Genomic DNA, 16,729 nt, shown 5'->3' with positions numbered 1-16,729 from the left:
TAGCTTCGACTGTGAGCGGTCGTATGCTAAACAGCCGCCCTGTAAATACACGCGTATTAATAGCTATGGCTACTGAGACCGGAGACGATTGGATGGGGAGGAAGAAGTGGTTTGGGTTCCGCTTCATTGCGGGCCGGCCATGACTGCGGTCGGCTACTTCCGTCACGAGCGCACCTCCGAATTTTCACCTGCTCGACGGCCGATTCAAGCATCCCACAGGCGGATTGATATAGATCCTGGTCCATAGAAACAGACTGCTTTTAACCATTGGCTCGCAACCAAATGCTAGGACACGTAACGCAACGAGAAAGATGATACATAATCCCGCAGGAAGGTGCGCTGAGCACCCACAGGAATTTTTCACGATCGGATTAAATTAATGACACAACACATTCAAATTGAAATGTCGACCTTTTTTTTTTTTTTTTTACCGACAACAAAAAAACTGATAGCCAATAATAGCTGAACTAATATATTGGCTAAACAAATGTTAGCTGCGTTGCTATCATGCTAACCCAGGGAGACATCATAGTGCAAATGTTATGACACGACACACTTTTTTACTCACCTAAAACAACCACGCTAGCTGCTAATAGCTTAGCTAATACATCGTTAAGGTCTCAACGAATGTTAGCAACATAGCTAACACACTAGCCAAATTAGAAACACCTTAAAACAAACACTAGTTAATAACATCACATTCAAATTGAAATTTTGGCATTAAAAACAAAACAAAACACTGAACTGCGTCATCCAGTATGATGGCAAAAAAAAAAGAGGCTCCTTTAAATACCTTCAAATGAATGTTACCAAAAACAGTTGGGTCAAAAATAACCCAACTATCGATCAAAAATGGGCCGATTCTCTACTTGGGTCTATTTGACCCAACTTTGAGTCAAGAAATGGGTCTTTTAGTGTAAAACAACCCAGAAAGTGGATCGGTCCATTTTTGATCCATAATTGGGTTACTTTTTGACCCAACTGACTGTAACATTCAAATTGAAATGCTGACCTTTTCCAAGCTAGCTACTTGTAGAGTAGCATTACCTGAACAACATAGCTAACAATTTTGTCTTTTGGATTGCAAAAAAAAAAAAGGAGCAACATGTTTTTTATTGGAAATTCACAAAATACTACAGCATTATAACAATAAGCATATAGAAGCATGCAACATATACAGCCTCTTTCTCATTGCTCTATCTGACAAAAATTATCTCCAAAATAATAATAAACAAATACAAAAAAAACACAGCAATTTTTGATCTTTCTTTTTTACATTCTAGAATGTCACATGTGCAAGTATAACTATGCTGTCTGATTTATGATACATTAATGGAACAACATATAGCATGACATTGATTTAACAAAAGTTATTTGTAAAACTTTTTTCAAATTAGCAACCTTTTAGCTACCTTGGATGAATTATTACCACAAATAAATTGCTTCATTTCTGCAGTCGTTAGTCTCTTAAGTTACCTGGAAAAAGAAAGAAAGAGACGGTGAGTGCGTGAACGACGAAAGCGACGCATCCACCGCTATCTGCTTGAGCCAAGTTTATGTGGCCTCCTCTGTGAACTTTGACCTCCACACAGAAACAGCTGTTTGAGCAAGAGGCTAGCTGACATAATCCTACCACGCCACCATTGATGTGATTTACGCGTCTTAGCGAGAAGAGCCGGCAAATTGGAACATTCCGCAAGAGCGTTGATTCAGGATTCGTCCAAATGTTGTTGCGCAATATTTTTATTGCTAGCGACTCATACAAAAGCCAATCAATCGCACGAAATATTTCAATCGATTAAATTAATGTTTTTTAGTACACATTAATACATTTTGGTATTTTAAGTTGATGTGTCGAATCTGCTGCTCTCCGTCATTCACTTGCATTTACCTAAAGTATGCTAGCTTCTGATTGGTTAGTGTTTAGTCAGCTGATAGGGGATCAGGAAGTGTTGTTGCTCTCGCTGTCGTGTATGACGAGTAAAGTTTGAACTAAGAATGAATCAGTCTCCATCTTGCCTTTTTCATTTTATAAACAGTGTTGATTAACCACAAACGAATCCTCACATTAGACTATAGATACGCTACGAGTATTTCTCGCAAATGAAGTCACAAAAATGTGCGACTTTATAAAGTGACAAATTTGCTATTTTTTTGCCCCTAGCCTAATTTAAATTTAAATTTAAAAAAATATATATATTTATACGTGGCCTTAATACACCGTCGTATATTCCCACCTGGTTTTGGTGAGCCTGATAAAAATTTTAAAAAAAGAGTCAAAGTTGAAAGGCCGTTCATCATCAGGGCGCTGTCGAGTAATGCTTGTTTGCTGACAAGTCATAAACTACAGCGGCATAATTAGGGAAACGGGGAAGCGCAGCGTGTTATTTTCCTGTCAGCACCGCCGGGCTTTCATGTTTGGCGGCTTGTCCAAGTCGAGAGAGAAAACTATGGCTGGACTTCCATGGACAAAAAAAGGACATAGGGATTTTTCTTGGAGAGAGCGGTTCGTGTTTGGTCGTTCGCAGACAGGTCGAGGACCTTTGTTTTTACTGCCGACTTTACGGCAAGCAAATGTTATTGTAGCGTATAAAACAGTGGCAGACTAGCAATGCAAGTGCAGGTAATAACGAGGCAGCACAGCTGGGAAAAACGGCCGGGAAGTGTCCTCCCCTCACACGGGAACAGCTGGTCGTTGTCTCCCCTTTCCGACCGCAAACGGTTCAATTGTAGGAAGAAAAAAAAACATTTAATAAACATCATTGGGGGGGGGGGGGGTCGTTAAAAGGGAAGGTAGCTATTCACACCGCACCTGTGATTTTTTGTGTGTGTGCTGAAAAAGCAGTTTCTGTGCCCAGTCATTGTATTTTTCAACAGTGGCGTCCAAAGTTTGTGACATTTGCTCGAGGGAACGCTACGCCTTTGCCAGTTGCGTTCGATAAATTAGCCACACGGGTGGCTATGCGTCCATGTTGTGTCAAGAAGACACGTTAGCTCAGTTAGCTATTGCCGTAATTGCGGCTAAGGTGTGCTCAGTACATCTGGAAGCAAATCTTGGCAGTCAGATCTAAATGCGTGTTAGCAAGTCGCGTTAGCTACATGCTAGCTATGCAAAAAAAAAGAAGAAGTCTAAGGTGTGCCATTGTGTGGCTTACCGTGTTAAAGAAGATCATCACGACCAAGCTGGGGGGGGTTATTTCTCACACCTGGCTGTCGAGGGAAATGTCCCAAAAGGTGGTTGACATTTTGAAATCTGCTTTAATGACAAACAAATATCAGGTTAACCAGTGTGACAAATTGAGTGCCGACAATACTGTATGTTCTGCTAGCAATTCAATTGGCTACTAACTAACTAACTAAGTAACTAACTAACAGCTGCGTTTGTATCAAACATGCGACCTTTTTTCTGCGTCACGTCGGAATTGTTGCTGTTGTTCTCGTTCTTCGGACTCTCCTCGGCGGTACCGTCGGAAGATTGTTGGTCTGGTTCGTCGGGTTTCGCCGCTTCGCCATCTTTGGCTTTGTTCCGCGAGTCGTCAGCAGGTGGAGCTGGAGACTCAGCTTCAGTTGCAGCTTCAGCTTGGAAGGGAGCAATAAACACAAATTGCGCTATTATTGCTTCCTGTGCATGGACGATGGTCCAGGTTGTCATTTTCTGGGAAGATCTGGTTTTGGTTGAGGGTTCCCGATTGGTCCTGAGTGGGTTCCAGCCCTTCCGGGTTGACCAATCCGGGCCCTCAGCCACTTATGCCTGGCCCCAGGTGTGGCTCGTTACCCAATTAGTGTGAGTGTATTTAATTCCCGGGTGGTGCTCAGTCGGCGTGGGATCATTGCCGCTTGTCACGGTCACCCCCGGAGTTCTGTCTGTCATTTTGAGTTTGTATCTTTTCAGTTTGTTGTTTAGTTAGCATTAACCAGTACCCTGGTTAGTGTTTTCTGTAAAATAAAGCACGCCAGTTTCGCACTCATTTTGGGTCCTCCACTTCACACGCCGACAGACACCACGCCGCCGCGTGACCACACCGTGACACAGGTGAGGAAATCAAAGTTCCACATTTTGATGCTGAGATGATTTCTGTCTGCCAGTCTTGTATGAAGTGCAAGTTGTAGAATATTAACCTGAGTAGTACTTGCCGTGCTTCAGTCTAAAAAGCGTATACATTTGAAAGGTTAGTTCTCAACATAGATGGAATAATAAGATAGTGTGAAGACTTGCGCAACCATAAAAAAAAAGTACTTCCCCTCTTGAAAAGATAAAAAAAATTATAATAATAAATTGAGGTCATAGTTCACATTAGGGCTGCAACGAATTTTAATAATTCCTTAATCTGGCGATAATTTTGTCAATTAATTGATGTATTAGGTAAAAACAAGTGTTAATTTCCCTCCATTTATTAAAAACAGGCCATTATCTCACATTGGCAGTGCAAAAAAATGCACAAATGTGAATTAAGGCTAATGGCAATTAAGATCCAGTTGCAGGATTTGTCCGTCAGAAAATCAGCAAACATTTTGATTGTTGTTTTCCGAAGTAGAAGAAGATGTTGCAAATGCCTTTTTTTTTTTTATTGAGAAAAAAACAAACAAACAAAATTTTTAATGGAGGACTACAGGAATCTGAAAATATTTTTTGTTGACAGGCTGAAATTCTGAGGATTTGGACCATTTTAAGTTGAACAAGATTTCTAAACAATCAATAATCAATGATGATGATAATCAATTTGTTAATGCATTTTTTAATCGTTGCGCCTCTAGTTCCCATTATTGGTGGGAACGGTTTTGAAATAATTTATCCTGGTCTTTTTTCTTCTTTTTTTTTACATCACAAGACCTGGGATTGAAACAGGGGTGTGTAGACTTTTTATAAACTACTCTAATATTAGAATTGGAAGAGTGCTGTGTATAGTAACAGTGTACATTTTATTTGAGGAAATAAAGTAGAGTAATGAAGTAATGAAGAGCATTGCAAGTAGCCAGAAATCCAAATAACATAGCCAAGTTCAGATATGTAAAAATTCTACATGAGTACAGTAGCAAAGTATTTGTACTCTGTTACATTATAAGTCTGTATGCGGCTAACGAGATGACTAATTAGTGAACAGCTCAGACATGCTGCAGCTGTTGGATGCTGTGGGAAAGTTAGGTGGACACGTAATTATGAGACTGGGGCGGCTTAGGTGCAGGGAAAGCAGAGATTAGCGCCAGCATGATTACAAGGTGACTCGCCATTACAAAGAATGGATCTTGACCTGGTTAAACTCATAAAGGATCGGTTAAAAATTCAGATTTTCTGTAAAACTCTGTGGAGGAAGGTGCACGGGTCAAGTACGAATTCTGAGAGCAACCGTAAAATTGCAAGGACGTAGTCAATATTTTTGGACACAAAGTTAATGTTGTGAAAAAATGTGTTTTGTCCAAATGTTGTTTTGTTTTTTTAACAGTGTTTCATTCACATTTTGTCAATTTGAAATTATGATGAAGACGTCTTTTATTGAATAATTATTATTAATTGCATTATGAGTGTCCAGTTCCCGGCACCCCAATCAATGATTCGGTTCACCTAAAACATTCACTTGGCCCCCTCGATGCTTTAATGGCTTGTTTTCCCGTGAGAGGAAAGATTGTCCCTTCTCGTTCCAAAGTGGCCATCAACAACGTCCGCTCAGACAAAGTGCTGCCTTAAGGCCGTGAGGCAAGCTCAAACATGACATGACGTGGATGTGAACTCGGCAAAGGAAGGAAGGGAAGGAAGGGAAGGAAGGGAAGGAAGGGAAGGAAGGGAAGGAAGGAAGGAAGGAAGGGAAGGAAGGGAAGGAAGGGAAGGAAGGGAAGGAAGGAAGAAAGGAAGAAAGGAAGAAAGGAAGAAAGGAAGAAAGGAAGAAAGGAAGAAAGGAAGAAAGGAAGAAAGGAAGAAAGGAAGAAAGGAAGAAAGGAAGGTCACTCCAAGATGAAATAGTAACCAGCAACACAGTTGCCCCTTTTGTCAACAGGGTCCCTCATGTGGTAAACGGGATTACTGCATAGCACAGCCACGGTGATGCCTCAAATCAAACAATAACAAAAATAAAGTAAAAAAAAAAAATAATTACAGGGGTATCATGAAAAATATTTGGGGGAAAAAATCATAGTTTTATAAAAATGACAATAAATGACATTAGTCTTTTTATTATTGTAATGAAGTCGTGTGAATGGAGAAAAAAAAAATCAAGTTGGAATATTATGAGAATAAAGTAAAAAATTATGAAAATAAAGTAAATTTATTACATTCAAAAATTTTAAAATTAGTCGTGTAAGTCCATCAGAATGAAGTTGTGTTTATGGGTCGAAATATTATGAAAGTGGAGGTTATAAAAAATAATGTGAAATTACTATACCTGTATGCAAAAAATGGAAGCTCTATGATAAAAAAAACAAAAAAACATTGACTTTAGTCTTATAATTGCTATCGAAATAGTCATGTTTATGATGGAAAAAGCCAACATATTCAGAGAATAGAGTCCGAATATGAGAATAAAATGAGCATTATGAAAATAAAGTCAAATTATGTGAAAAAAAAATCTTAGTGTTATGAAAATAAAAATAAAACTTGCCGTTAGTCTTGTAATTATTGTCGGAATAATGTCATGCTAATAGGGGGAAAACAAATTAGAAATATTAGGTGAATAAAGTTAAAGCATTAGAATAAAATGTGAATATTATACAAATAAATTCAGAATTTTATGAGAATTTTCAAATAATATTTTGACATTCTTTTACTATTTGTCATAGCTAAGATGAACATTTGAGAAGAAAGTTATGAGATAACATCATAAGAATAAGTAGAAATATATTTCAACTTCATTCATATAATAATTACTGCAGCATTCATAAATGATAACAATGTCAAAATATTACATGACAAAAGCTGAATACTGCATGCGGAAAAAAAATTACTTTATTCTTATAGTTATCATAATAAAGTCATATTAAGGAGAATAAAGTCAAAATATCAGGAGAATAAAAACGTAATTAATGATTTCCTTATTGATTTATAAAAAAATAAAAAAATATTGGAATAAAGTTTGTTTGTTTTTTAATTGTGGGAATGAAGTCATTTGGACTTACTCTGAAATTGTTAAAATGAAAAATATTGTACATTATTCTTGTAATGAAGCTCCAAATGAGTACGAAATGACAGCAAATCCGTGAGCAGGCTTTTCTTTTTGATATGCGACAATGACTAAGAGTAAACTTCTGTACAGTAACGTGCACTTCCCTTTTTTAGGGTGCTAATCTTGAGAAAGAGGAAGTTAATTCATCACAAAAGTCACACTCTTACCTTTCGGCTCATCCTCCTCCTCGTTTTCTGGTGCTTCTTCTTCTTTTTCCGCTTCTTTTGACCTCTTGTCTCCACTTTCAAACGTCTGCAAACCTGGAAAAACAATGTTTAATGTTTGAATGCCAGTTTTTGTGGTATAAAAAATTAGATCAGGCTAAATCATTTCAAATGTTTTCCACCCGTAATATGACTTATAACCCGTATGACTCCATTGGAAAAACAACAGTAAGGTAGATAATAGAGCATCTGAACTTTATTTGGGGTTAATTACACACAATGTATTTGAATGTGAATGGTTAATTCTCAGCACAGCCACATCCCCAGTCACAGGAGGGTGTGCACACTTGTGCAACCACATCATCTCAATTGCTTACTTTTACTTCCGTTCTGGAAAATATGTATTTTTTGTTTGTTTTAAATGGAGTTGGCACAAGGTTGGGAATGATCATCTCTCAATCTGGTATTTGAGCAGGGGTGTGTAGACTTTTTATATCCACTGTATGTCGTCAGTGTGTCGACCCACCATTTTGTGGCGCGGTGTCATTGGCTAACATGGGCTCCACGGGGCTCAGAGGGACGTTGGCTTCATCTGCTCTCGAGGAGAAGTCGACAGCGTAGCGCTGAAACGCAATCAAATAAGTCAAATTCATTTTAAAATGATATCGGCTTTTTATTCTTAAAAAAAAAAAAAAAAGGAACTTTAGTCTTGTAAAATTCACTTCTTCTTTTTTTTTTACACAAAAACCTGCCATTTCAACGTGGTTGTGTCGACTTTTTCTAACCGGTCGCCTCTTGTACGAACCTTTCCTCGCCTTTTGGAGATGTAGCAAGCAATCCCGAATCCGATGGCTACCACGATGATCAAAATAAGAATGATGATGCCTTGGAAGAATGAATAAGGTTTATAAATAGTACATTTGTAACAACACTCATAATTAAACGATTATTTCATTAAAAAACAAACAAAAAAGCAACTCACCAGTCGTGTCATAGCCTTTGCTAGTGTAAGGCTTTGCTGTGGTGGTACCTGAAAAAGATATGTGGCTGAAAATGAGGATTTTCCAAATTAAAGTCACCATGACGAGATTTAAAGCCGCCGTGACGAGATTTAGTCGCATGACAAGATTTAAAATCCTCATTGCGAGATTTAAAGTCAACCCGATGAGATTTTGTCACATGATGAGATTTAAAATCATCATGAGATTTAAAGCCGCCATGGCGAGATTTAAGTCACGATGACAAGATTGAAAGTCGTCATAATGAGATTTAAAATCCTGATGACAAGATTTAAAGTCAACCGGCGAGATTTAAAATCATCATAATGAGATTTAAAGCCGCCATGATGAGATTTAATGTCAACACGACGAGATTTAAAGCCGCCGTGACAAGATTTTAAATCCCCATGACGAGATTTAGCCAACCTGATGAGATTTCGTCACATGACGAGATTTAAAATCATCAGAATGAGATTTAAAGCCGCCATGGCGAGATTAAAGTCACAATGACCAGATTTAAAGTCGTCCACTGTTACACTAAACTTTTAGTGGCAGCCATCAAATTTGAAATCACTTTGCCGCGAAACTCCATTTTGTGATTTAGCCCACTTTAGTTGTGAGTGGCTCCTATGTGACTTACTTTTGTCCTGCTTTCCCGTCATCTTGGTGGAGTAGCTGTCGGAAATGGTCCCGGGTGCAGGTGTGGTCTCATAGGATGCGCCTTCAGTTTTGTTACCTGGGTCAAGAAGATCCCATTTTAGCTACATCGATATTGTACAGTCCAAAAAAGAAGGTTTGTGCAATTTGCAGTTCAGAACACATTTTGGGAACAAAAATTCAAACGGCCGCCATGCTTGCTATATCGTATTGATATCACTTGCAATATAGTATCAAAATCGTTATTGGCGTTATTGATAGACAACAAGCGGAAATATTTATAATCATGTTTTTTTGTGTGTGTGTGTTATCAAAGTGATGTCGAACCCATCCCGAAGACACAGCGAATATTTTTGAAGTTTTGTTTACCGTTCTGATCTGTCCAAGGCATGACGGGAACACTGGCGTTCTTGTAGCTCATGGTGCTACTCATGATGGTGTCGTTGCTGTTTTCGGTAGTATCAGATTTGATGCCGTTTTCTGCCATTGCGCCATCCGTGGTGAAGTTTAGTCCTTTCGATTCCGTCGTCAAGCTGGGAGGGGTTTGCGATGCCGTGAACGAGACCAAAGTCACGCCTGCGGGAAGACAAAAACGTTACAGGTTTGGGATGAGGGTGTTGGAGAAGCGTTAAATGAATAAATACTAATATTACTACTACTACCAATACTACTGTAATAATTATAGTAATAATAATAATAGTAAATGAAGAAAATAAATGAAAACTATATTTTAATAATATAATTAATTAAAATATAGATTAAAATTAATAATGATAAATATGCATTTTGATTAATATTTTGTGTGGAGTGTGGGCTTTCTAGTTTGATGTACAGATATTCCAGATATTCGTCACGATAAGAAAAACAATGAGGAAAATATTAATTAAAAATAAATACGTTCAAAATAAATAATAAACAAAAATTTTTATTTTTTTCGTTTTATTAATGGGTGCAAACAAAATGTAAAACAATTTCTCACTTTCAAATAAATGTACAACATAAATGAGAAAAAAATATTTAGCGATAATTAGAACCGGAAAAATAACACAATAAAATATTTTAATAATAATAAATTAGATATAATGAATTATAAATGAGAAAAAATGCAATTTAATCAATATATGTTAACTGATGTAAACTGTGTCATCTAATTGTTGAAAATTTTATTTTAAAATGCCTATTTAGGTATGTGTTTTTTCAATATAACAAAGAATATAAATTGCACATGATAAAAAAAAGTGACTTTTAAACCAATTAAGAGAATAAACGGAAAAACCGCAACATGTTTTTTTTAATCAAATAAAATATCTTAAAATTATAATAATAAAAACAAAACAATTTACAATAGTAACTTGGGTTTGATCACCTGCCCTAGAGTGAATTAAATGTAAAAAAAAAAAAAATACCAAAGAAAAATTTATATATTTTTTTCAACACAAAAATGACACATATCAAATGTCAATAAGATACATTTCATATACATTAAAAAACACCAATTAATATAAGTTTTGGCTTCTCTTATTAGTCTAACTGACTGATGTTTATTGGGATTTTACTCCATAGCTATAATGCAGTGATGGTTGTTTTTAAGTGTTCTATAAATAAAGTTATGTTGAAGATCACTTTGTGCTTTTCAAACAAATTAAATAAACAAAAACGTGGCAATTGTGAATTAACACACTCTATATAAAAATAAGAAAAGTAGTATATTACATCACTACCCAATATCACGAACCAATTCTCAAAATCCCAACCTAGCATGATGAAGTCAGTTTATAACACACACAAAAACTTACCCAGCGTAACCAGGGACGCCGCAAACGCGATCATGATGCGCGTGAAAGCAATTAAAGTATAACAAATATGGATGAAGTGTATCGTTAGGCCCTTGTGCTGCAAGTGAGGAGTAGCCGGAAGTCAAAAAGAGGATGAAGGCCGCAGACCGCGGCAGGATGCACCCTCGCTTGCTTCAAGTGCTGCAAACCACAGGAAGCGCTCAACTATTACACGATGCCAGGAAATCAATGTCCTCACTTTCTAATTACGCATGAGGAACTTTTTCTTTCTTTCAGTCTGACTTGTACATTTCAAACAGTCTGACGTTGTTTGACAACTTGAAACCGGACTCGCCGTTGCATCATTTTTATCATTACATTGAGATACTTAAAGTATCATTTTTAGACATCATTTCAGCCCTTAACTTTTTATGAATGCTTTTTTATTTTATTTAAATGTGTGTGTGTTTTTTTTAAAATTGTTTTAAAAAGGCCTACTCTTCCATCTGTTAGTACTGCTTTTCACTCACTAGGTGTCGCTGTAGTTTTAGGTAAGGACAACCCAGTGTAGTTTGACCCAGAAGGGCTAAGAAAAAAAAGGACTTATACTTATCTTTTATTAGCATGTTTTTATTGTTGTTCTATTGAAAATAATATGATACAATAGTTTTTTTTGTTAATTAGATTTTTTTAGTTGTTGCTATTTAACCTTTTTAGCGACGCACATTTTTAAGTTATTTTAGGAATTTTATTTCACACATTTCAAAATTTAAAAAAAATCAATTATATACAGTATCATACATATATTTTATTAAATCTATATCTTCTCAATTATTAATTTAGATGAATCTTTTAAATAGTTATATATATATATATATATATATATATATATATATATATATATATATTTGTAAAAAAAAATATTATAAAGATTTAGATTTTTTTTAAACATACATTTTCACAATTCAATTCAAGCTTATTTATTTATTTATTTATTTTAAAATGGCTATTGTTATTAAGCTTAAATAAATATAACAGTTAATAGATAACATTTTGGGGGCGACTGATTATAATTAGACTTTAATAAACATATTTACCTTTATATAATCAAATGATGTTTTAAAAAAAAAAAATCAAAATGTTCCTCCTTTTCTATTTAATTGTTACTCAGAAAGCCTCTTGACTTTTTATTTTATTAATTTTTTTGTGTGTGTTGATTAGGAACAGATATTTTAAGTTTTTCTTCTTTCTGTCCCCTTTCATTTCTTTTTCTTTTAAAGAATGATTTTTTTTGTATTGAATTAAATTCGAGGTATTAGCTATATTCATCTATTTATAGTTATCTTTAAATGTAAAATATTTCAAAATCCTTTAAATATACATCATGATTAGGTTAGTTTTTAGTTGCAATTTCATTTTATTTTCGTTCCGTGCAGGATGGAGGACATGAAACAGTACTGCATACTGTATATGAAATTTGGTGTTTTCAAATATGGTTCAGTTTTTTGGGAACATGCTGACCAAAGTATGTAGAAGGACTCATCCTCACTTTATTCAAGTGGGGGTCCGCTCCTTGGAGAAAGACCCTCGTCCATGGCCAACCTCGGGCAGCAGCAGCTCGCAGGCTGAGCTGGAGCTCGGTAGATGAGCTAATCGTGGACAAGAGGAGGAGGAGGAGGAGGAGGAGGAGGAGGAAGAGGAGAACGTTTGTATGTGTGTGAGCAAGCGAGCTGGACCACCCACCCGGCACAGGATTCACAACCCAATCTGTTGACCCGGCTCCGGGCGAGACTCTCCCCGATTGTTTCCGAGCAGGAGGAGGAGGAGGAGGAGCGCTGAACAGTGAGCTGCGTTTCTACTCTTAGGACGCACAAAAGGCGTCTGAATGGCGTCGGTGGCGGAGCACTTGTGGAGTGGCCCGCCTGCCATCGCTACTGCCGTCCCGCCTGCCGTCCTGCCAACCACTTCGGCCTGACACATCAGTGGAGAGAAGTCGAAGACCCATTTTCGCTTTTGAAACTAAAATTAAAGAAAAAAAAGAGGTCAAATTCAGAATTGGACAACGAGAGATTTCATTTGATATCAATCTGATACCAAGTGATACATGGATGTGGTCAGTATCACTGATGGAGAAACCGATACTTGGACAAACGTAACTCAAAGGTGCACCAGCTACTGGGAAGTGGGGAAATATGGATACACGCACGCACACACACACGCACAACCTTATTGCAGTGGCGACGATGTTTTTGCACGTGTGCTGGTCGTCGACGTGCAGGTGCACATGAAAAGAAAAATGTGAGCTGGTACAGACAAGTGGAGGAAATAGCTGAGCAAAGTGCCCACCAAAGTGGTCTGGATGCTTCATGCAGGATTGGGTTGGGGTGGGGTGGGGTAGGGGTTTGGGGGGGTACCACTGAGTTGCTCCCAGGTGCACCAGACAGAAAGGAGAGAGATGCATTCATTAAAAATTATGCAATAATTATTATTATTTTTTTTTTTTTTGGCTTAAAAGCCTACTAAATGTTTTTAAATGCAATACATTTTGGAATTCAGAAAAATCTTTGGTGCATTATTTTTGCTTGAAGTCCTACTAGACTTCTTTTACAATATATGTTTTTAGGTTGAAATTCTACCCCCCCCCCCCCCCCCCCCAAAAAAAGGGTGCATTGTGCAATTTATTTTAAATACTCAGATTTTTAAAATATTTTTTGTTCGAAATCCTGCATTTTTAAAATTTTTATTTAACACACAAAAACAAAATTAATGCCGAATTTTTGGGTTGAAGTTTGTAATTAAAAAAAGAAAAAAAAAGATATTTTTTTTATTATTTAATATATATATATATATAATTTTTTTTACAAACTGCAATTTTTCAAGTTTTTTTTAATTTTTGGGCGTGCATTACTTATTTTATTATTACTTATTTTTTGTTTATTGGTTTGTTTGTGTGAAATCCAATAAAATGCATTTAATCTTTTGCTTGAATTTTCTTCGCATATTACTTTTGGGTGCATATTTATTTTCTTTAATAAATGTTATAAATTATCTCATTGCTCCTAAAAAATGTTTTGTCATGGCCTTTGTTTTTATTGATTATGGTTTCGATTACATTATGTCATGTTTTCCTTGTTTCTCTTTTTTCCATGTCTCGTACTTGACACTAGAATGAAAGGGTTAGGGTTAGCGCAGGGCACTTCCTTCCGGTCGTTACCAGTCCCTGTTCCGGCAGCGCGCGTCCTGCGGCCACCAGCTGTCCATGTTCTGGCTGAGTACATCCTCCGGCAGTCACCAGTCCCTGCTCCGGCAGCGCACGTCCTGCGGCCTCCCTTGTTTCATATATCGTTGTCCTCTTAACCAGCCAAGTAAGGACCTGAATGCTTTGCATCCTTGTCTTGCTTCTTCAACCCGTCTGCTTTTGGGTCCTCAAGCAAGCACATCTGTAACATTTTTAATGACCTTTTTGGCTTGAAATTCCAGGAAATGTTTAACACGTAAATTTTTGCGCAAACACTTTTTTTAATGCATATTTTTGGTTGCGTTTATATTAGAATATTATTAGATTACAAATCCTCAACCTTTTTTAGTGAGTTTGTTTATAATCCCGTTTGTGTGAAATCCTACAAAATTTGCTGTGCTGGGCTTTGGCAGTTCTCACTTCAATTTTGCAGAATCTGTGCAGAAGGGGGTAATTTACGTATTTGTATTGTAATGATTCCTGACATGGTTGACATTGTACAAGTGCACGAGCTTCCAATGGCCGCCTCCTTGCTTTCCTTTTGGCGCTTTGCGTCAGCGTGTGCTCCGTGCCGCCAGCTCGCCACGGCAGCAGCCTTTGGACACGGAGCTTTGCACAGATTAGGATGCGACGCAGGCGACCCCGCGTACCAAAACAAGGATTAGCGCTGTGGCGAAGGCGGTGCGAAAAAAGAGCAGCGCCAAGGAAGGAGTGAATAGGCAATATTTTTCTCCCCCGTGTTGATGTTGTTTACTCGTCTCCATTTTGGAAGAGTATTTATTTAGCGTTCATTTTTTGGAACCCAATTGGATGCCTTTCAAATTATTGTGTGTGTGGGTTTGAAATTTAGTTTTTAGAGCATAGCCAGCTTGGCATTTTAGCATGAAACCCAGTGCAAGCTTTCAAGTTCTACTGAGCGGGAAGCGAAGGACGTGGGTTTAGCATGCCAACCTCAAGTTGTGTCAAAGTTCGTAGGCTGCGTCCTCCCAAAGGCCGAATTTGTCAGCCACATAAACGTAACTTCTAGCGCGACTCGACCGCAACCCAGAGTCCAAATTAACGCAGCCTTTGAATCCATGAAGACGGTCCTTTAGTGAAGGCTGCTTCGGAGCACTCTTTCGTAGCCTACATTGCGCCAGTCTTCTTCTACACCGCTCTTCTAAACTTACCCCTGTAAGGAAAGTGTCCAATTTTTGGCTTTTTCCTTTGTATTCATATTATTATCAAATATAAAGCATATGAAGAAATCACTTTTAAATTGCACCCAATTGTCATAAACATGTTGAAGTTCCAAATGGCGTCTTCCAAAATTTCAAAAATTATTATTGTCATTATTATATGTGGGAAACAAATTTTTATAGTACACATGAGTAAAAATGTAAAAAAAAATTGACCCATTGACTCTTATTATAAATCATAATTGTTCATGTTTTTTGAAGCACTGATCTGATGCACCTAATGTGTTATAGTGCATTTCCCACGATTACACAAGTTATGCCTTCACTGGGGCATCAACTAAACGTAGGACAATATTGCTTTTATTGTCCATAGAGGGCATTAAAAATAAATAAATAAAAACTATAGATGCATGAATAGGTCTGATGCCACTGAATATTTTGAGTGGTCGCAAGTAAAACAATATTCAGAAATTACTTAGATATCACACTTCCAATAGTGAGACAAATTTTGGCTCCTTTTACTTATGTGTCGTAAAAAAAATGTTTTACCTAGCGAGTTTAAAACATGGAGGCACCCCATGTCCGCACACAGTGCGGTTTACTTTTAAATGTAAGTTTTTGTATTTAGCCTTTCCAAATTCACCACATTTATGTGGTCCACGGAGGCTACAATAGGGAGGAGGAGCCTTCAAAGGACCCAGCCATCGAATTTGGACAAAGTTAGCATGTAGAAGAAAAAAAAAAAAGAACCTTGGCCAGGAAACAGGAAGTGAAAATATTACCTTAGCATGTTAGCATGTACCCTTTAGTCTATTAACTCTTTGACTGCCAGACGTTTTCAGAAAAGGGATGCCGCCAGTGCCAGCCGATTTAAGCATTTTGACTGATTTTCAAGGTCCACAGAAAATGTTCTGTTTGGACTATGGAAACACACGTACTACCAAATGAAAGATTGGACTTTCATCTTTCATCAGAAAAAAAGAGTTTGTTTCTACCTTATTCCGTTCTTTAGTAATCAACAATAGAAAATGGTTAGTTTCATCCGATTTCGCTTGTTTTGAACTCAAATACGGAGAAATCAAGCTTTTAGTGAAACGATATTATTTCATGCATTCTAGTGAATTTGACACTTCTTTTTGTCCATGAATGATGCCACAAACACCTAAATAGTGCTTTACTTCTATAAAACACTACCACCAAGAATGAAAAAGTGTTTTTTGATAGCAAAATACGTTTATTTACATTCAACAGTGTAACAATTTGACAACAATTTGGCAAACTATTTACAAATGTGTGCAACTGTGGTGCTATTTACAAATATGTGGATGTTTCAACGACAGTTTTTCTTTGTGTAACACTCTCCTGCGTGCAAGAAGACGCAACAGCATTTGCTTGATCCATTTTATCCACTCCATTCATGGTGGCATCGTAGTCCAGAAACAGTGTCTTCTCCGTGATCAGACTGTACCCGCTCCTCCGATGAATATGCATTGGACTCGGGGTACTCTTCATTGTCCGATCGAATGTCCGCTTGTGCAGCTCCGCGTTTTCCGGCCTTAGCAGCGCTA

At 37.2% G+C, this 16,729-nt stretch overlaps 1 protein-coding gene across 1 annotated transcript; it reads right to left on the bottom strand.

The window, feature by feature from the left end:
* Positions 1-1,094: 1,094 nt before the first annotated feature.
* Positions 1,095-10,928, bottom strand: LOC147169343 (uncharacterized). The gene is made up of 10 exons (XM_086083235.1): positions 10,767-10,928; positions 9,340-9,546; positions 8,954-9,049; positions 8,298-8,345; positions 8,121-8,200; positions 7,842-7,938; positions 7,319-7,411; positions 3,400-3,579; positions 3,156-3,253; positions 1,095-1,476 (listed from the first exon to the last, which is right to left on the bottom strand). The coding sequence occupies exons 1-9, from the start codon at positions 10,798-10,800 to the stop codon at positions 3,201-3,203; spliced, it is 888 nt and encodes a 295-aa protein (XP_085939361.1). The 5' UTR covers positions 10,801-10,928; the 3' UTR covers positions 1,095-1,476; positions 3,156-3,200.
* Positions 10,929-16,729: the final 5,801 nt, after the last annotated feature.

Source organism: Leptonotus elevatus, chromosome 8 (genome assembly GCF_054856555.1).
Source record: "Leptonotus elevatus isolate MCC_2025b chromosome 8, RoL_Lele_1.0, whole genome shotgun sequence".
NCBI classification, from domain to species: Eukaryota; Metazoa; Chordata; class Actinopteri; order Syngnathiformes; family Syngnathidae; genus Leptonotus; species Leptonotus elevatus.
The sequence above is the reverse complement of the archived record's forward strand: the minus strand, read 5'-3'. Positions and strand labels throughout refer to the sequence as shown.

Bases quoted from the DNA above. Each gene is read 5' to 3' on its own strand.
- LOC147169343 (XM_086083235.1), bottom strand. From the start codon at position 10,800: ATGATCGCGTTTGCGGCGTCCCTGGTTACGCTGG. The intron at 9,547-10,766 runs GTAAGTTTTTGT...GTCTTCCCGCAG, and splicing joins GGCGTCCCTGGTTACGCTGG to GCGTGACTTTGGTCTCGTTC. The intron at 7,412-7,841 runs GTGGGTCGACAC...TTGTTTTTCCAG, and splicing joins TGACACCGCGCCACAAAATG to GTTTGCAGACGTTTGAAAGT.